Source organism: Lepidochelys kempii, chromosome 7 (genome assembly GCF_965140285.1).
Source record: "Lepidochelys kempii isolate rLepKem1 chromosome 7, rLepKem1.hap1, whole genome shotgun sequence".
Taxonomy (NCBI): domain Eukaryota; kingdom Metazoa; phylum Chordata; order Testudines; family Cheloniidae; genus Lepidochelys; species Lepidochelys kempii.
Window position 1 is genome coordinate 46,698,551 of NC_136386.1, and position 19,880 is coordinate 46,718,430.

General features: G+C 56.5%; 1 protein-coding gene across 4 annotated transcripts in view; it reads left to right on the top strand.

Moving 5' to 3' along the window:
- The window catches only part of ACY1 (aminoacylase 1), a 451,002-nt gene extending 443,236 nt beyond the window's left edge, over positions 1-7,766 (top strand). For all 4 annotated transcript variants that reach the window (XM_073352547.2, XM_073352546.2, XM_073352544.2 and 1 more), the window contains 10 exons: positions 268-344; positions 1,210-1,299; positions 1,757-1,813; positions 1,973-2,046; positions 2,516-2,565; positions 3,144-3,288; positions 3,605-3,673; positions 3,907-3,986; positions 4,274-4,334; positions 5,509-7,766. In XM_073352547.2, coding sequence (XP_073208648.2) covers positions 268-344; positions 1,210-1,299; positions 1,757-1,813; positions 1,973-2,046; positions 2,516-2,565; positions 3,144-3,288; positions 3,605-3,673; positions 3,907-3,986; positions 4,274-4,334; positions 5,509-5,673 — 868 coding nt within the window. In that variant the 3' untranslated portion in view covers positions 5,674-7,766. The remainder of the gene's footprint in view (positions 1-267; positions 345-1,209; positions 1,300-1,756; positions 1,814-1,972; positions 2,047-2,515; positions 2,566-3,143; positions 3,289-3,604; positions 3,674-3,906; positions 3,987-4,273; positions 4,335-5,508) is intronic.
- The last annotated feature ends 12,114 nt before the right edge of the window (positions 7,767-19,880 follow it).

Here is a 19,880-nt window from a genome sequence, read left to right on the forward strand (position 1 = left end):
CTGCGTTGGCTGGCTGGGGTGGCCAAAGCCCCGTGACACTTGCCCCCCATTCCTGGACACCCAATATGTTACCTGCTCCCCACTAGGCCCCTTGAATCTTTGGCTGACATCAGGGTGTGGGAAAACCAGGGGGTGCTGGTGCCGGCTGGAATCTGGGAGTGCAGCTCTGTCCATGCATCTCACACCTGGCCTGGAGCACTGGCTGAGCTCAAGGTTCTTGCAAGTACCTGGGGCATCCAGCTTCCTGACCAGTCTCTCCCTGTTCAGGTACATCGAGGCCATCCGGAGACTGAAGGCCGAGGGGAAGCGCTTCCCCCGAACGGTTCACATGACATTCGTGCCTGGTAAGTGACTGGCTGCTCTTCGTGGCCAGCTGGTTGCTAGAGTTTGGCTGGAAGGGGTGGGAAGGTGGGGCTAGAGATGGGAGCTGCCCTGCCTCTTCCTTAGCTTTGGGACTCCCCTGACCAGCGTGTTCCTGGGAGTGAAACACTCAGAGAAACCAAGCACATCAAGCCTTGAGTGTGTTTATGGGTGGGCGTAAAGCACGTTGAGCTCCTGGCCTGGAAAGCACCGGCCGGATCCAGGCCCTGACGTGTCCTCCTCGCTCACTGTTCAGCCCTGCTCTGCGAACTTGCTTGCATTTAAGGCAGGCTGGCGTAGGTGACTGCGCCAGGCTCTAGGCTCTCATGGGGAGCTCTGGCAAGGCAGCGTGAGAACGCTGGGGAAGGAGGTGGAGAAGAGCATGGAGCTGTTACATGGGGTAGGTTGGAGAGATTGCAGACCCCAGTTCAGTCCCACTGATGCCTGCTGCGTTTGGCCAAAGCACTGATGTTGGCCCTTCCTCCCACGGCTCCAGCATTACCTCCGCCCCGCTTTCTGGACTCTTGCCATGAGCTGAGTAGTTCCCATGAGATGGCAGACAGCTGGGGCCTGGCATCACCATGGAGAAGCGCCGAGGAGGGTGACGCGTGGCTTTAGCAGGAGCTGGAAATGCTAGCATTGGGGAAAACAGCTGCTTTCCCCCGCCTTTCATCAGTCACAAGCTGGCTGCTGTGGGAGTTGGACTGGCCAGAAGCTGCTGTGGGTCCCAGTCTGCCATGGGGTGCTCTGGCTGTGCCACCAGCTGGGGTGAAAGGGAGGGCTGGGTTCAGCCACGGGGCCTGGCAGAGCTTGGTGCCCACTAACCCTGTGCCCTTCCCCTGAGCACAGACGAAGAGATCGGGGGCAGCAAGGGCATGGAGCTGTTTGTGAAGCGGCCCGAGTTCCAGGCTCTCAACGTCGGCTTCGTTCTGGATGAAGGTGTGGCTCTCGAGGCATGATGGGGGAGGAGCCAGTGGGAGTGCACTGTGCGAGGGGAGAATGGACAGGGAGGGACTAAGCTGTGCCCTGGCTGCCGGTCCCTCTGCGGAGATGAGCTTGGCCCCCCCGGCCATTAGGTGGGAGATGGGCTGAGATGCATGAAGGGTCGATGGTGGGGATAAAAGAGGGTCCTGCAAAGGCACGTTCCCTCAGCCCAGGGTCCAGCCTCACACCCTGTCTTAGCAGGTACCTTGTCTCATGGGTGAGGGACATTGTGTGGCTGGGCCCTCTGCACTCAAGGCGCCTGACTGGGGCAGGGCTGGGGATCTGGAGATTTTCCTACAGGCCCTAAACAGCAGCCAGCAGCTCCCCTGTTGCATCGCCATGGCGGCAGCTGGCAGTGGCTGCTTGGCTCCCACTCCACCACAGTGACCTGTCTTCTCCTTCCCTCCCCCAGGCCTGGCCAACCCGACAGACGCCTTCACTGTATTCTACGGGGAGAAGTGCGCCTGGTGTGAGTAGGGTCCAGGACATGTCCCCTTGCTTTGTGTCTGTCTTTCTGTGCGTTTCTAACCTACCCATCATTGTGGTGTCTGGGCATCAGGCTCGCCCACTCTCTCTCTCCCTCCCCCCTCTCTCTTAACATGTCTCCCCCTCTCGTCGGCACTTGCAGGGATTAAAGTCAAGTGCGAGGGGAACCCAGGCCATGGATCCCGGTTCATTGAGAACACGGCTGCTGAGAAGTTGGTAAGAGAGGGCACCCTCTTCTGGGGGGTGAGGGACTTGCATTGCCACCCACCCTGGCTTCATCACCTGCCCTCTCAGCAGGAAGGGCAAGTGAGTGTGACAGAGGGTGAATTGCAGTCCTCTTGCACCAAGGGAGAGACCATCAGCTTCTCTCCAACAAGGAATGGTGCAGAGTTCCTGGGTGCAGGGGAGATCCCTGGCATTCCAACCCCAGTCTCTCCCAGCAGGGGGCACTATGGGGAGTGGGGCAGGAGCGCTGGCTGTTGGTGGAGCTCCCGGCTACGTCAGGCCCAGCCTCTCTCAGTCAGCGCCCCTTTGTGGCTCCTGTGTGGGAGCTAGTTGGTTTGTTTCTGGGCAGCCCTGGGTGTAGGGCAGAGCTGCTTGCCCTGAGGGTGCAGGTGTCTCGGGGAGCTGGGATGTAGCTATAATACGCTGGTCAGGACACTGACACCCCCTGTTCCCACCACAGAACAGAGTGATCACCTCCCTCCTGCAGTTCAGAGAGAGCGAGAAGCAGAGGTAAGAGGCAGCGCCTCGTGAAACCTGTGGCTCGTTTGCTCCCCAGGGAGAAGGTGGATGTCCTAGCTCCAGAGGATGGGTTAGGGATGCACACACGGGCCTGGGACTCAGGACCCCTGGGTTCTGTCCTCAGCTCTGCCACGGGCTCCCTCTGTGTCCTGGGGCGAATCATATCACTGCTCTGTGCCTCAGTTTTCCCATATGGGAAATGGCCGTGATGACCCCGACTTGCCTCCTGGAGTGGGCGGGGCATGAGGGTTAATTCACTGATGTCAGTAAGGCACTTTGAAATCCAGGCAGAGGACACAGGGAGTGTCGTTGTGAAGGCAGGATCCAGGGCCTGGCTCCACGTGGCAGAGAGTGTGGCCGTCCCAGTGACCCACGCGTGTCCTGGCACCATGTGTCAGTGCACGTGGGTGTCACATTGATGGCCCCAGCCCAGGCGAGGCATATCTCTGGACCTAGCTCTGCCCTCCCCTCGGCCTAGGGGCGGAGGCTTTTCCCGGGGGAGTAGTTGGGGGGTGAAAGGCTCCAACAGACACAGATCACAGACACTGGGTGTGACCTCCCCCCTGCAGACTGAAGTGTGATGAGCACCTCACCCTGGGCGACGTCACCTGCCTCAACCTGACCATGCTGAGTGGGGGCGTCTCCTTCAATGTCTTGCCCTCAGAGCTGTCCGCCACCTTCGACATCCGCATCCCGCCCACTGTCAACTTGCAGGTACGGTACCTGCTCCGGCAGGAGTCCCATTCCCTCGGGGCTGGGGTCGGGGTGCACGTTCCCCCAGTTTGGGGGGGACCTCGATCTGCCAGCCATCGCCCCAGTGGTGCCTGCCAGAAGTCTAGAGCTGGTGCTGACTCGCTGCTAACATCCCATGATGCACTGCGTCGATTTCTGCAGTGCCTTTGGAGCCGAGCAGTGGCACAAAAGGATTCTGGGAGGCATCAGAGAGGCAGAACAAGGGCTGACAGCATGGACCTGAGAGAGAACCCCCCCCTTGCTCATGCCCCCTGTTGGTTTGCCCCCTCCCCTGCAGGCATTTGAGGAGCAGCTCACAGCCTGGTGCCGGGCAGCTGGAGAGGGTGTCACCTACAAGTTCTACCAGGTAACAGCAGGGCACTGAGGAGCTGCCCCTTGAAATCTGATTGGGTGTGTGTAACTTGGCTTGGCACTTCCTTGTCCTCGCTCTCCCTGTGCAGCCCATCCCAGCTGGACCCTCACCCCCCTGCCCCACGCTGCCCCTGAGCCTCTCACCCTCCTTGCTCTGCCACCACCCCAGCCTCCTCCCTCCACCCGCCGAGGAAGATTTAACCCTCTCCTTTCTTTCCTTTGGTGTAGAAATACATGGATCAGACAGTGACCTGCACCGAGGAGTCCGACCCGTGGTGGAAGGCATTCAGTGGGGCCTGCAGAGACATGTGAGTAGGACTTGTGGCTGTCCCCCCAGCCATGCTGCTGGCACAGTGCTTGCAGGCTGGGCTCACCTGCGCCCCCCACCCTAGGGTCTCGGAAGCTCCGCAAAAGTGGATGCCTCTCAGGCAGGCCTGGGGTGCAGGGGCAAGCTAAACATGGTCCTCCACAGTTCTGCCGCATGGGGGTGCCCTCTGTCCTGCCTCCTCACCCATGGGCTCCAGGCTCCCCGTGGCAGGGGGAGGGAATAGCCGCACTGGGGGGTGGCTCACCCAGGCTCTGTCTCTGTTGGCAGGCACATGACGCTGAAGCATGAGATCTTCCCGGCCGCCACGGACAGCCGCTTTATCCGAGCAGTGAGTGCTGGCACCTCCTCCCGGTCTGCCTCCTCCCCTGCCCACTGCAAGTCCTTCAGGCTCTGTCTGGGTCTCCCTGGTTCTCCCATCCCCTCCTCCGGCCTCTTCCCCATCCCCTTTTTCTTTCTCTCGCTCTCTGTCTTAATTTAATTGGTCTCTTACTCCGGTCTGTTGTCTAGTGGGGATGGCCTTGGCTTGAGAGTCAGGACTCCTGGGTTCTATTCCTGCCTCTGCCACCAATTCCCTAGAGCAGGTTATGGCCCCCTGTGGCTCAGTTTCCCCACCTGTAAAATGGGAACTGACCTGCTGTCAGGAAGGGCTTTGAGAGTCTCTGGCTAGCGGTGCTCTGTAAATGTGCTATATTACTATCCTTCCCATTGGTTAGCTGTATTACGGTAGTGCCTTGTGCCAGGCCCGCTACAAACATTGTTTCTTCTTAAGGAAACAGCGTCCTTGGGGCTGCGGCTAGGATGGTCTCAGATATATGAGGGTGAGGGTATTGAGGCAGTGGGTTGAGGGGAAGCTGCTTTCCCAGAGGTGAGAATGTGGGGTCTGGGTGGTGCCAACCTGGTAAAAGAGAAGATCGCTGCCCACCTCTGCCCTAGTTTTGATAGATGTCTACTAGTCAGGGGAGCTTCTTTCTGCGAGTCCTGTCCCCTCCCCCAAGACACTAAAGAAGGGGGAAAAGCCATGTGTTCCTGCAATCCCCAGTGCCGGATGTCCCTCTGTCTGTCCTGCCCCATGGTATCTGTCCCTCTTGTGACAGCCATTGCCGCCCTAGGGTGTCTATGCTGGGAAGGTCCATTGCACAGCAAAGCTCTCTCGGAGAGGCGGGCACGTGGGCCGGATGCCGCATGGGAGCCCCCCTGCTGGAATGAGCCAGACCTCCCACTGCAGACTGGCATGGCCTCCCACAGTTCAGGCCAGCATGGGACAAGGGTCAGGGCCAGTGAAGGGTGGGAATGCAGTAATGCCGGGGCTGGCCAGGAGGGGGCTCCGCACGGGGTTGAATGTCAGTGGGGGGTGGGGAATACACAGCACGATCGCCTCTTTGCAGGTGGCTCAGTCCAGCCCCACCCCCCTATTGGTTCCCCCCCCCTTGGATCCCATATAGTTTGATATGGCCGCTAGGCTCTGCGCGGTGGCAGTGACTTCTCCTTTTGCTGCTTTGCAGGCCGGTCACCCGGCCCTTGGCTTCTCCCCCATGAACCGGACCCCGGTGCTGCTGCACGACCACAACGAGTACCTCAACGAGCAGGTCTTCCTGCGGGGCATCGAGATCTACGCCTGCCTCCTCCCCTCCTTGGCCAGCGTCCCCCCTCTGCCGGCGGAGGGCTGAGGGGCACAGCAGGGGGTGGGGGATACCAAAGCGAGAGACGGGGAGTGAAAATTCATGGGGGCAATGGACATACAGGGGCTGGGGTAAGAAGCAGCTGCCTGGGGGTGGGCAGGACTCCAGGGTTCCTTGGTGGCAGCACCATTTGCAGAACCACCCAGCTGTGCCAGCCCAGAGGGGCAGCTGCCTGTTGTGTCCGGGGGGGGGGGCAGCTTGTATCCCTGCCTGTGCTCCAGGTGCTCTGGGCCTGTCCATGGAGCCCTATGAAATTACACCCAGTGCCCAGCTTTCCAGCCCATGGCTCTTCAAGCTTGGGGGTGGGGGAAAGGCTGCACCCCGGGGGCATGACATGCCAGGCTTTCTCCCATTGCTTGCACTCGAGGTGGGGAATACGCCTTGAGTGTCCATGCCCCCAACCCGGCATTTACCTCCTCTGGCTCCTGGAAGGGCCCCTCACCACATTGCAGCAGTAACGCAAGCCTTCCCCTCCCAAGGAGGGAAGGCCTGGGTCCTCCTACCCACCAGGGTCTATGCGGGGTGGGGGCAGGGTTCCATTCCCCATGCTGCATCTCTCCATCCCAACCCCTCCCCGGCCCCAGAGCCCCTCTCCCTGCTGCTTCCAGCCCCAGAGCTCTGCAGAGCCATCCCCAGCTTCCAGGGATTGACTGGGGGTATGGGGCACCCCTTGGGGAGCCTGCCCCTCCCTTGGGCCCCCCTTGGCTCTCCCTGGCTGCCGAGTGGCTCTCCCTGCTCCCGGGGCTAAGCAGCACCACTTGCCCCAGGCAGGGCGGGGAGCTGGAAGTGGGTGTAGCTGCGGGTGGACGCAGGCATTGAGAGCAGGGTAGCTTAGTGGATAAGGGACTGGACTGGGGCTCAGGAGACCTGGGTTCCACTTCTGGCTCTAGTCCAGACTCCCTGTGTGATCTTGGGTGAGTCACCTGAGCTCTATGTGCCTCCGTTCCCCGGATCAGCGTACCCCCCAAACCCCTGGCGCGCCGCTCTCAGACCCTTGACTGGGTGATGCTATGTACCTGCTGCCTACTGTCATTAAACCACCAGCTGGAGGGAGGTGGCAGGAAAGCCGCTGGTCTGGCACCTCCTCCCGAGTGCCCCAGACTGTCACTGCCTAGCAAAGAGGGTTTGTGCCAATTTCTGGCAAAGACAGGAAACAGCTCTGAGCTGGCAGTAGTGGGTCTGGCTCAGCAGGGGGCGGTGTTTCCCAGCCATACTGGGACTAGCAGCAGGGCCGTGGGGGGAAGGGGTGCCCAAGTCCCCTGGCCGTGTGACCATGCTATGAATTTTCATTCCTTGGGGCAGGGCCGCTGGGCGCAGCGCTCTGCCCATGTGGGGGTGGTGGTGGAGTTAATTGCTGTCTTAATGAATCACTGCATTGGTGAATGCAAATCAGAGTGCAATGCGTGGATGGGCTGCTGCGCGTGGTAGCCTGGAGTCCCAGGCCGGAGGACTGGCCTTGTCTCAGGGGGTGGAGACGTGTCTTTGAGCACATCAGAAACCCTCAATGGGGACTCACGTTCCAGATCCCCAATCCCCAGCTCCAGCTCTCTGGCTGCGGCCCCATCACCCAGGTGGGAGCTTGCTGCAGTCAGGGGCCGGTGGCTACGAGCAGGGGCTTGATGCTCAGGGACAATGTGCCACCCTTGCCCTCGCCCACCTACCTGCAGCACCCCATTGCCCCTCTGTAAGCCAGTCATGGAGCGAGAGAAACCTTGATGCTCCTGGCCAGGCCTCTGCCTGGCGGATGGGCATAGGGAGTTTGGCATCCTGCTGCGGGATGGGACAAATTCCAAGGGGCAGACTGCCAGCCTACGGCCCAGTGGTTAGGATGGGCTGATGCTGAGCAGCTCCCTTGCGGGGTCTGGGGAAAGTAGGGGACCTACAGAGGTCTCTCCTCAGGTGTGTGTGTGTGTGGGGGGTCATCCCACCCACGCTCCCTCACCCCAATGTTAACACCAGTTGCTTGGGCTGGGAGATCAGGTCCAGTTCTTTGCTGAACTTGTGCCAAAGCTGCCAGCTGTCGGTGTGTGTCTCCACGGTGCTTGTGATTTTACTAAATAAAGCTGTTTGATTGGAAAGAACAGCCAAGGGTGTGGTAACTCCTGGGCTGGCCTCTCCCTGTCTGTCTGATCTTGAAATCCACCCTCCAATGCGCTCTCTCCCCATTACATCAGCCGTCCAGCTGGTTGCTCTGGGGTCAACTTCATGCCTTGTTGCACCATAAGAATTGCTACAACCAGGGACGTCATTGGGTCAGTGTCTTCCCCCACTGCACTGTCCCATTCTGAGATCATGTCTCTCTCACTGCTCAATGCTGGGCACTTTGGAGTCTCCAGGTCTGCAGTGCTCTATCCAAGGCTAAGGATTTCTTCCTGATCCCTTTGTGTCCTGGAGCTTCAGCATGAAATGCTCCCAGTGTAACTGGATGTGCTGTTCTGACAAGTACCAGACCCTTCGCTGACACTTCCTGAGATGCATGAGCCTCAAGTTAAGCACCTAAATCCCTGGGGCAGTGCAGCAAGCAGGTTATTTAGGTGCCTAAATACAGCTGGAGGGAGAGAACGCAAGACACCCAAATTTGTGGATTTGGCTGTGTAGAAATGGGGCCCTGTGCACACCAAGTCATCAGCTGAGCAGCCCATGGGCAGCAAGACTAGACCTCTCAGCTTTGGACCCCCAAGCCCAGCCTGCTGCTCCCTGAGCTAGAGGAGAAATGACGTGGCATTACCAGCTCCAGAGCTTTTACAATTGTCATGCAAAGCGTCTAAACCTTGCCTGAGTGTCTGTGTCCAGTAGAGGGCAGCAGTGCAGCCCAGGGCATTAACATAGCACTAGCCCCAAGCTGCTGGATCAGTCTGTATTCCAGGCTTAACCCCCCTCCCCGTCCTCAAACTTGGCAGGCTCCCCATGGATTAAAGCTCCGGAATGGGTCCTGCAAGAGCATCCATTCGCAGAATGATACTTCTCCTATGTCTTCGTATGTAGGGGCTTTATTATTGTTCCTGGAACTCCAGCCTACACGGCCCCATTAGCCAGCTCAGCCCATGGGCTGACTGTGCTGGTGGGATTGTGCCACCAGTTGGTACTGAGCCACCGGCCCTTCGACCTGGGGCGTGAAGTCCCCGACATAGGGACAGCATAGGGGACTGAGATTGGAAATGGAGCACCAGACCCTTCCTGCAGGGGAGTCTCTGAGCAGGTGAAGTGCCCCGTTGTGTCTAACCGCTCTGCACCCTGTGCCTTCTGGGAGCAGCAGAGCTGGGGCCCGTGCCCTGAAGCGCTAGGGCTGCGGAGCCAGAGCAGGGTTGTGGGGAGAGCTGGATTCATTCCTGCAGTGCCAGCCACCACTAAATCATGGCTGCAGACTCTGGGCAACTGGCAATGCTGGGTAAGAGGCACAGAGAACAGGACATTTTCTGCCCACCGGGTCTGAACTCCCCTTGGGAGCTGAGTACCTTGGGCATCTAGGGAGCCTCATGCTGTCAGCAGTCTCTTGCGGGGTCTGCCTGCCTTTTGGAAAATGCCACACTCAGCGTGCCAAACGAGGGCATCTCCATCTGGCCAGCAGAAGAAACATGATGCTCGATCTGCCTGTACTCAAGGCTCCTTTTCCATTGCTCCCTACAGCTTTGGAGGTGGGTTGATGCAGAGAGTAGGCGCCTGGTGGGCTGGGATGCCATGTCAGGCATGGGACAGCAAAGAAGAGGCACAAAGCCAGGAATAGGGGCAGGAAAAGATAGGGGCGGCGATGCTGGCATAGTTAGTGCAGGGAAGCAAGTACGGTCAGAGGATCCGAGCTGTAGTCCTGCCCCAACATCACAGGGTGGAAGTGTTGCCAGGCCGTGCCCCTGCCAGACCCCTTTCTGTAGCCTGCATCAGTGGGGCAGAGGGATGGAGGATAGGGTCAAAATGCTCAGGGCAAGCAAATAATGACGTTTGCCTGGCTCTAGCCAACTGGGACCCAGCCTCAGCTCGCCATGGGCTGGAGCACCCAGCACTCATTTCATGGAGACCTTGCCCTAAATAGTGCCAGGCCATGGAGAGCAGGTCAGCACCTGGAAATGAGATGAAGGGACAGGGGGTGGTAGGTGAATGATTAGCCTGGTAGGCAACAACCAATCCCACGGCAGCTGGTGAGCAGTTAGTGAAAGGCCTCACTGGCTCCAGGGGAAGCCTGCGAGCCAGGGGAGTGGCCCAGCCACAGACCAGCTGGGGAAGTTTGTCAGCGGATTCCAGCCCCTGCGGCCAGGCTGGTGAGGCTGTGAACTGCAGCTGGCCAGTGAGACATGGGCAAGTCATCCTGGCACGCTGGGCTGGAAAGTCAGAGCAGCACTTGGCCTTCAGGGGCATGGGTAGGAGAAAGCCAGCAGGCTAGATGAGAGGGGAGCAGAACACCACAGCAGCTGTGCTTAGAGGTTCCAGCCAAGCTCAGGCTCCATTGTGCTAGGTGCTGTACATACTCATGATGAGAGACAGGCACTCCCCTAAAGTGCCTGCTCTCTAAAGAGACGAGGGTGGCAGAGAGGGGGAGGTAAATTCACATGGCAAGTCAGTGTCAGAGCCCAGGTCACTTGAGTCCCAATCTACCGTCCTATCGATGAGGGCACGCTGCCTCAGTGTGGGTGTGAGCCAGCACCTTGCCTGTGATACGAATCCCCATGGGGCTCAGCTAGCTCACCTCAGTCAGGTGTGGTGTGGGAAGTGGGAGCAAGCATGCTGCAAGACTTGCTTCTGCTCCTGCTCCCAGCTCAGCCTCTGAGCACATGGTCACCACTAATATATAGTTAGTCAGTCAGAGGGGCCTTAGTTTTCCACAAGGGAAAGAGAAGCTTCATCCGAGGAGTCTCCGGCCTGGCCAATCTCTTCCAGAGGACAGGCAATTGTGTCAGCACTGTGCTCATCTGCCAGTGGCCACTGCTCTCCAAATCGAAAGCTGCCCCACGCCGCCTGAATGACAGTGCTCCAGCTGCTGTCTGCCCAATTCCCTTCGCAATTGGTCACTCCAGTATTTGTCTAGCAGCATCCTGCTATTCTATGCAACCGTAGAGCATCCCTGGGCTCTAGCATGGGGCACACAACTCCTCCAAACGCACTGGGTTGGAATCAAATGCCTCATGGCTCCATTTGACAGCCCAGAAGCACCACGAGGTAGCACTCAGTCCTTATCCTCCTGGTAACCTTTGCTTTTGTGGTGATAGCCTAATGATTATATTTAGGCGGGCCACACTTTGGCCTGGTCTACACCTAAAAATTAGCTTGACCTGGCTATGTGGTTCAGGGCAGTGAAAAATTTCCTGCCCTGTGCATCACAGCCCAACCCAACACCCAGTGTAGCTGCTGCTAGTCTCTGGACGAATTCTTCCATTGCTCGAGCTACTACTGCTATTAATTATGTGGATGGCAGAACCCCCTTCTGTGGGCATAGGCAGCAGCTATGTTATAGGGCTACAGCAGTGCGGCTGTAACATAACCATGGCCTTTGGCAGGCATTTCCTTGGGTGGTGCCCTCCTGCCACCTCATACGCTTGCACACCAAGCTAAGTTCATATGAGGGGCAAGGCTGCTGTCTCGCCAGGTGCCCATCCCAACAAGCCATAGCTGATCATGCCAGGATATGAAACTAAGGGGCGTGTGTAAGATACTTTCCCCAACCCACCCGCCTTCATCCAAGCGCTCCCCGGCCCTCATCCAAAGCCCAGGATCATGGCTAAGCTGGAGCATGTCCTAAAGATCAGCAAAATCTCCCTCTGCTAGACCAAGGGGCAGGCGGTTCAGGGTCAAGGCCCTTCCTGGGAATAGTCCCTACCCAGGGTCAAACCAGTCAGGGATTTATGGGTCAAACCCCACACTAAATTCCAGCAACAGCTGGACTGGCTTCTGGGGTGCTTGTGGTGTGAGGCATGACCGTACACTAGGTGGCGCAGTGTATCTAGAAATTCAGTCCCTCGTCGTCGTCCCCCCACCCCCGAGCTGGCAGCTCTAGGGGCCTGGGTGACAGAGGGAGATTTGCTGCAGCTGTGCTGACATGCAAGGAGCCTCACTGGCTCATTCCAAGGCCTCGGGTCCTGGTGTTTCTTGTTGCACAGTTACTCTTCAGCAAGTGCCACTGCTCCCGATGTGAGAGGCGCACACAGCTCTGGCCCCACTCCTGTCTGCAGGCTTTGCTTCTTGTATGCTAGCAATCCCCCAGACTCAGCTGTGTGTGCCCCTTTGGCTCGTGGGGGACAAGGTTCCTATGGTCCAAGGGAAGTGTCTTATGATAAGCCAGGGGATTTTTGCACTTTACAGGACGATTGGTTCTAAAGCTCAGCTAGATCCAATGGCACCTGCTGAGTGAATGACCCGGACATGCACAATGGCAAGGCCATCCAGGGAAGGGCTGGAGTGGGGGCGGAAATCGCTCAACTATTGCATGGACAGTGCTAGCTACGCCCCTGCTTGTGAGGCATTGGGTGCATCCAGCACTGGGACTGTCTCTGTGCCCTGCCAAATGAGAAGACTCTTCGTAGCTGGCTTTCGCTGCTCCAGATATTGGCTGCAAATAAACTTGCCCGTTGTTCTCCCTGAAGCACCTCACAGGAGGAAGGCTGGCCCCAGGGAAGTTAATGTGAGTTTTGCCGTTGCCATTCATGGAGCCAGGATTTGCCCTCCCCACCCCAAAGCAGACAGGTTATTTAAAAGGGTTTGGGGAACAATGATCCAACTCTGGGTTGTTTGCAAACTCCTTGCTCTGTGATTGGTCAGCCAAGTGCCGGAGCATTGTTTCTGCTGCCTGATTGGCTGGATGAGACTTTTTTTAAAGAGGCAGCGAGTTAGCAGGGAAAGACGGTCCAAGCAGTATGGTGGAGGAGTTGCCTGGCCGGGACAGGCCAGGGGACCAACCCCATCCATTTCAGAAGAAGAAGGAAGATACCCTGAAGTGGGCAATTATGGACTAGCTGGTGGAGATGGGAGAGCTTCTTCCTGACCCTCTCCAAGATGGTGGTGGTCTCTGAAGCAAGAGAGTTTCTAACCCTTCCAGATTTCTGGGCAGTCTGTTTCTTAGCAGTCTTTTTGTTTGTGTCTGTAGGCACCTGTACAAAGATGAGCTGTGGCCCAGGCATCAGCAAGAGCAAATCCAGTGGGCAAAAAGCTTGGGGCACAGTAGAGCACATATTTGAGCAAAGCATGGTAGTGTGTGGGCCCAATCCATACACAAATGTCCCAGAGCAGCCCCTGGCCCTGTCACCCTGCTGTCTGCAATCCACACAGCAGCCAGTGGAGTCACTCGCAGGTTGAAATTGAAATCAGATGAGATGTGAAGGGTAATGTACAGTATCTGAACTCCCCTTCCCTTCTCCCAGGACTTGGGGTCTTTGCTGGGCCCCCAGACTGTGCCCCTGGATAGAAGCCAACAGTTGAGGAAGTTGGACTGGCAGGCCCACAAGGAGCAATTTCCTAGTGTCAGTTAGGAGTCAGGTTAGACACAGAGGTTGCCATCTTGGATCACTAAGTGAGGCTGCCAATGAGGGTTGAGTGGAGAGGGCTTGAGTAGTGAAGGGGAGGTCAGGATTTGCTACTGTGCATTTCAGGTGACAGAGGAACAGCCAGCTGGAGACGCTGGAGATACGGCAATGGGAGGGGGGAGGAGCAGTCTGGGAGCCAGCACCATAGAGGTAGTAGCTGTGGGCGCAGATGAAGTCACCTGAGGTGGGGAGAAAGGGGGCTGAGGTTAGAGCCCCGAGGAAGGCTAATGGGAGAGGGGAGTAGTGGGAGATGGAGAAGGAGCAGGCAGTGGGTATCAGGGCAGTACAGGGTAGGGAAAGCAGGAACCGGGGTGCGAGCACCTGACTCTCAAGGCACCAATGTAGGAGGTCTGGGGAGGGTCCTGTCAGTCCTGGCAGGAGATGACAGCTCCCTCTCATTAGTAAGGAAAATGAGGAAGGTGTCCCCTTTCCCTGGGGCAGGAACAGCAGCCTCTCCATGTGATGGCAACCAAGAGGTAGAGGGAGATTCCCCCCCACCCCCATCCCTTTGTTTCTGAGACCCATGCTCAGACCCCAGTGAAGGGGAAGAGGATTGGCCTTCAGTGGGAGGGGTCTTTGCCCCCTCCATCACTAGCAGACCCTTCCTAGAGGGTCTCAGCAGTGTGATGGATGGACAGGCCAGCTAACCCCCAGCCAAGGGTCCTGTCCTCCCCTCTTGCTATGCAGGGCAGGGTGGAGTGGCTGCATGCCCTGGAGTGTCAGTCGCCTGAGGAGGATGCTGCTGTGATGTCTCTCTAGCCCATGTGGAGTGGGTCGGACAGGCTTTGCCACCTCCCCTTCCTGTGAGGGTGTCTTGAGAGGTGGGTGACCTCAGACTTGGAGAACTGCAGCCGCCCTAGGGGGGACTTCACTGGCTTTCCTAGTTTGCTAAACCCCAGCGAGCTGCGCTGTCCGCTCCCTGGCGTTCCTTGCGTCCTGCCAGCTGGTCCTGAGGATGTTTGTGCACAGGAGCTGGTCAATCAGCTGAGCCCCTCTTCCTGCCTCATTCATTCCAGGATGTCATAGCCCACCAGTTGACTTCACCAGGGCTGTGACAGTGATGTCACCAGTTTTGGGTGGTGATACCGTGGCATTAATCTGGGGCCAGGAGGAACCAGCCAGTTAGAGCAGCTGATGGTGCACAAATCCTTGACCCATCAGCAGTGCTAGGCACACCAGAGTGTGCTGAGCCATTTGAAAAGCAAAGGGTGGTGGACACACGCTAGCCCAAATAGTATTGGGGTGTGGCCCTTTAAGGTGATGGAATGCTGGGAAATGTAGTCCAAAGGGATGCTGGCAATTGTAGCCCGGAGTTAGGTGACTGAAGTCAGGTGCGTGCGGGGCTGTATAAAAGGCAAGCCCTGTGCTCAGTTGGAGAGCATTCAGACTGGGGGCAAGATGTGGGGAAAGGCTCTAGAGTGGCTAGGCTGGAAAACAGTGAGGTGGGGCTGATGGAAAGGGGCTTGGGACAGCGTGTAGACAGACCCGCAAGGAGAGGCGAAGTGAAAAGGAAGAGCCCTGTAAGCTGCAGGCTGTGGCTGAGGCCTCGGATAACACCTGCACCTTATTCAGGAGGCTCAGATGGGTGCTTCCAGTGTCACTGGGGTGGAGTGCCCTAAGGAGGCCAGGGAAGGAGTGACCCATAAGAGGCTGGGTGGAAGGCTGCTTCTTGTTGGACCTTTTGTTACTCCTGAGAGGGAAAAGAAGTGTTTGAGGTTTATTCTGGAGGGCTGAACCTCAACTCACCAAACCACCCAGGAGACTGCCAGCCACCAGCTAGCTTAAGGGGAAACTGAGGCAATGATGCTGAGAGGTAAGAGTCTGTCCCACTGGGGAAGGGAAGACAGGAAAACGCTGATTAGAGATTGGGGTGAGGGGAGAATATCAGGTCTAAACGTGGGGAGACTTTAGTTCTGGAGTTCGACTACTCTAAAGTCTGCACCCATTGGCCCCTTGGACTCCCCTCTAGTTTTGAGGAGAAATTACATTTGGGTGAAACAAAAGTGTCCTCCTTCTGTCTGCTCTAATTCTTCTATCTGCTAATATAGATGCAACTAAACCAGCAAGCTGGTCTCTTGAATCATGTCTGCTGACTTTGATCTTGGATGTCCACCAACTGCTATTGGTTAACCTCTCTCGTGTTGTAATGGTACATTCTTGTACCCCTCTCTCATCCTTGTACACTCTCCGTGTTGCGGTGGATTCTGGAGCTGCAGCCATTTTCTCCCTAATTCTCTCTGTTGGGGCTTTGTGGGTGAGTGGTGTGCACAGAATTCCATTTTGTGGGAGGAAAAGTTGGCTTCTCTGTCCATCTCCAATGGAGACTCTTTCCTCCCTAGGGGAAGAACCCATAGAGGTTTCAGCACCTGGCATGAGCTCTGACTCCTATTTCTATGGCCAGTTCCTATGGGTATAGCCGCTGAGTAGAGGCAGCGGCCCCTGAATTGACGCCTGTGAACTTGTGTGATGTAGACAGAGCCGAGTGCCGTGCGGATTATCTGAGGGGTCCGTGGAAACGGCCGCCTTTCTAGATCAGGCGAGCGAAGGAGTAGGATCCACTGGAGCAGAGAGAGGGTAGGGTTTCCAGCCGGCTGCCAGATGAGTTACCAAAACCACAGGTCCCTGTTTCTGGAGTTACTAGTTAAATAAACGCCTGTCTTAGAGATGGGGCTAATTAGCTGGGTGCAGCCTGGAGGAAAACTGTTCTTCGGTTCAAAGGACACTTACCAAGAATAACAGTTTAGCAGCTGGAAAGTTAACAGCCCTCCAAGCTAAAACTAATGCAAACCTTCCCATGCTGAGATGGCAACATGCCTAACTAATAGCATCACACCCATTCTGGGGGATTCCAGCTGAAGCCAATCGCGGTCTGCTTTCAAAGGTGGGGCACTACTGGCCTTTTGAAAGAGGGGCAGGGGCCTAACTGACCAGTGGAGAAAACAGGACCGAGTTCAACAGTGCTGTAGGAATGGATTAATCAGCTCTCACTTGCTAAGTGACCTGGCCTGGAGAATTGATCTCAGTGATGTTATGTAATGCTTGTAACTGAAGATCCGTCTAGCTGATGAGTGAATGAAGTAGTGTCTGGTCTGACGGGGATCAGCTAGATCTTAGAACAAGTTTATTCAACATCAGACTTGTCTCTGGCAGCACGGTGGGGTGGGGTGATGGACCCCACCCCTCTAGACGCAGCCTCCATTCTATCCAGCAGGTGTACAGGAGCAGGCAGCAGTGTCTCCTTCACCCAGCTGTTGAGTACAGCTGGTCAAATATTTACCCAGTACATTATTTAAACACCCTGTTATCTGTCCTGACTTCTGGTGTCCAGGCTGCTCTAGCCAAGAGCATGACCGCTCTGGTGTGCTTCACGTTGCACTTTGACAGGGAACTGCACTGGGGTAGACTGGAACCTGAGCCTGTTGGGTGGGTTGGCTGGGCTTAGCAGCTGGATGTGGGGTTGTCTTCCTGAGTAATCCAAACCACACTGGGTCTGCAGAACCAGGTTGGAAGCTCCTTGCGGTGTCTTGGTACTGTAGATCCGGTCCTGCTGGAACCAGGACATGGAGAGGAAAAGCATGTGCTCATTGAAAAAGGGAAGGGGCGTTAGTTCAACACCAAGCTACAAAGCAAAACCATCCTGTATGGCAGTTGGTGGTTTTGGGTCCGTTCACCACTAACACTGCAGGTAAGAGCTGTGAGATGGGGGATCAAGGCTGGGAAAATTCCCAGGGAACACTAGGAAAGACACCAAATGGAGAGAAATGGTATAAATGCTGAAAAACCTTTCACCATGGGAGAACTGAGTTCAAATCCCACCGTAGGTAACAAGCAACTGAGTCTGGGGTGGCTCAGTGATCCCTGTTTATACACAGCAAAAATCACTGTGCAGACTGACAGGACAGGCAATCCATGCTGAAGAGAAATCCCAGGGTGGGCTGTGAGTCAGGCCGGAGGTGCATTGGCAGAGCTGAACAGAAGCCAGGAGGCGACTTGCAGGGGATGCTGTCCTTGAGGACTGAAATGCATTGGCTATGCTGTGTGGAGGAAATTTGCCTGGCTCCCAGGCATGTTGTATTCCAGGCTCTAGATCGGGGTGGCCAGCCTGAGCCTGAGAAGGAGCCAGAATTTACCAATGTACACTGCCAAAGAGCCACCATAATACATCAGCAGCCCTCAATCAGTGTCTCCCCCCACCCCCGGCTCCCAGAACCTTCCACCCACCAGTAACCCTGCCAATCAGCACCTTCCCCTCCCTCCCCACACCTCCTGATCGGCTGTTTCGTAGCATGCAGGAGGCTCTGGGAGGGGGAGGAGCGAGGGCATGGCAGGCTCAGGGGAGGGGGTGGGAAGGGGTGGAGTGGGGGCAGGGCCTGTGGCAGAGCCAGGGGTTGAGCAGTGAGCACGCCCTGGCACATTGGAAAGTTGGCGCCTAAATCTCCAGCCCCGGAGTCGGTGCCTATTCAAAGAGCCGCATAACTTCTGAAGAGCCACATGTGGCTCCGGAGCCACAGGTTGGCCACCCCTGCTCTAGATGATCCTTAACTCTGCATCCACGTGGTAGAACAAGACCCGCTGCCTTCCTCACATCTCTGCATGTTCTGGGCCTGCCCCATGGTGGCCCGACACTCCAGGCTGCAGAGTGTTAGCACATTGCCCCTGGCACCAGCCAGTGCCCTAGATCTCCTTGGAGTTGAGACCGGTCTGCTGAGCAGGTGCTGGCAATTAGCATGCCCTACTCTCCCTGCTGCCCCCCCACCCCGCTCCGATTTCTTGGAGACCTGATCTTGGCGGAGTAGGAAATGAAGAATGCTGGCTGAGCAAAGGAGAGCGAGTGAGCAAGCAGAGCAGTTTAATAACTGGTGGCTAAGGCCATCACAGTCCACTCTGGTCCATTTCACAGTCGTAGGATTTTAAAATCTGAAATTTCATGGTGTTGTAACTGTAGGGGTCCTGACCCAAAAGAGGGTTGCAGGGGGGTTGCAAGTTTATTTGTGGGGGGGGTCATGGCATTGCCACCCTTACTTTTGCGCTGCTACTGACCGCGGCACTGCCTTCAGAGCTGGGTGGCCGGAGGGCGCCGGCTGCAGCCAACAGCAGCACAGAAGTAAGGGTGGCAAGGTATGGTATTGCCAACCTTATTTCTGCGCTGCTGGTGGCAGGGCATTGCCTTTGGAGCTGGGTGCCCGGCTAGCACTCCAGCCACCCAGCTCTGAAGGCAGTGCAGAAGTAAGGGTGGCAATACCTCAACCACCCTACAATACTCTAGCGCCCCCCCCCATGCAACCCCATTTTGGGTCAGGACCCCCAGCATGAGAAACTCTGGTCTCCCCCATGAAATCTGTATAGTACAGGGTAAAAGTACACAAGACCAGATTTCAGTCTCTACGTGTTTTTCACGGCTGTGAATGTGGCTTCTGTTGAGATTTCCAAACAGACCTCTATTATCTTCTCCCCCTACTTCCCTAGCCTTACCCACCTTTCTCCTCCCATCCCATAGGTCACGAGCAAAATCCTTGGTGCATGAAACCCTGCATCTTCCCCATTCCATTGAAAAAACCCTGAAACTGCTTCAGTGCAAAAAAATCTTCATTTTGGCCAAGGTGCCCTTTTTCTTGGAAAAAGTAGATGAAGCTGTTTCATCCAGATTCACTGAGATACTCGGCCTACATCTGAAATACAGTGCAATGCAGTGTCAGCTTACACAGCTGCACGGGGCTGGCTGGCAGCCCTGGGTGGAAACACTTGCTCTTACAAGCACGCTTGTTGCCTCACAAATAGCCATTGTGACATCGCTGCATGGCAGCCTCCCGATGCTGTGTTGTCACAGTCTGGTGTGGCCACCGCGTGATGACATTGCACTGAACCACCAGATTTCTGAACACTCTGAAACTGGGCACGACCCCGCCCCAGCGAAATCAGCAGGAACCAAGAAAATACAAACCCAGCGGACTCGGGGCTTGCTGAGAAGAGAGGAGACTTGAGCACAGCTGGAATTGCACGGGCTCTTCTGCCTGCCAGCTAGTGGATGGATCATTGCTGCAATGGAGTTTTCCTGCTTGCTGGCTTGACTTGCCCTGCAACTGCGAGGGACAGAGCCCTGAACCAGCAGCCTCCTAGTCTGTAGGCAACTGCCCCACCTCTGGAGCCAAAGGAAACCTTAGGAACCAGGCTAAGCGTATCTCAGCCAGAAACTATTCTGGGTGGATTTTGCCCAGACCTAGTTTCTTATGCCAAGCAGCAGAATGGTCAGATGGCTTAAGGACAGTAGGAGGAGCAAACCCATGAAGGCAGGTTGCAATAAGTGGCTGGGGTAGTGACTTAGAGATGCCTGGGTCTGAGCAAGGGTGAGACCCTCTGAATGCCTGTCCGTTCACAGTTGCATGGACAAAGTTGGAGCATCACCCTGTCTGCAGGCTAACTGTACACTTGCCACACAACTGGAATTTGCCACAATGTGACAGGCTAACTGCGCATCTGATTAACATGCAACTGCCTGCATTCTGCCCAGTGTAACACGCCGGCCATCAGAACCCTGTGGCCATGTTTGCAGCTGCTGCGGGTCAGGATTCAGGGGGATTGGCAGAGCTATGCAGGGAGCCCAGAGCTGGGATAGCAGGGGGTCCTGCACACCAGGTAATGAGCTGGTTTGGCAGAGCGGTGGGCATTGGGACGCTGCACAGCACCCGATGC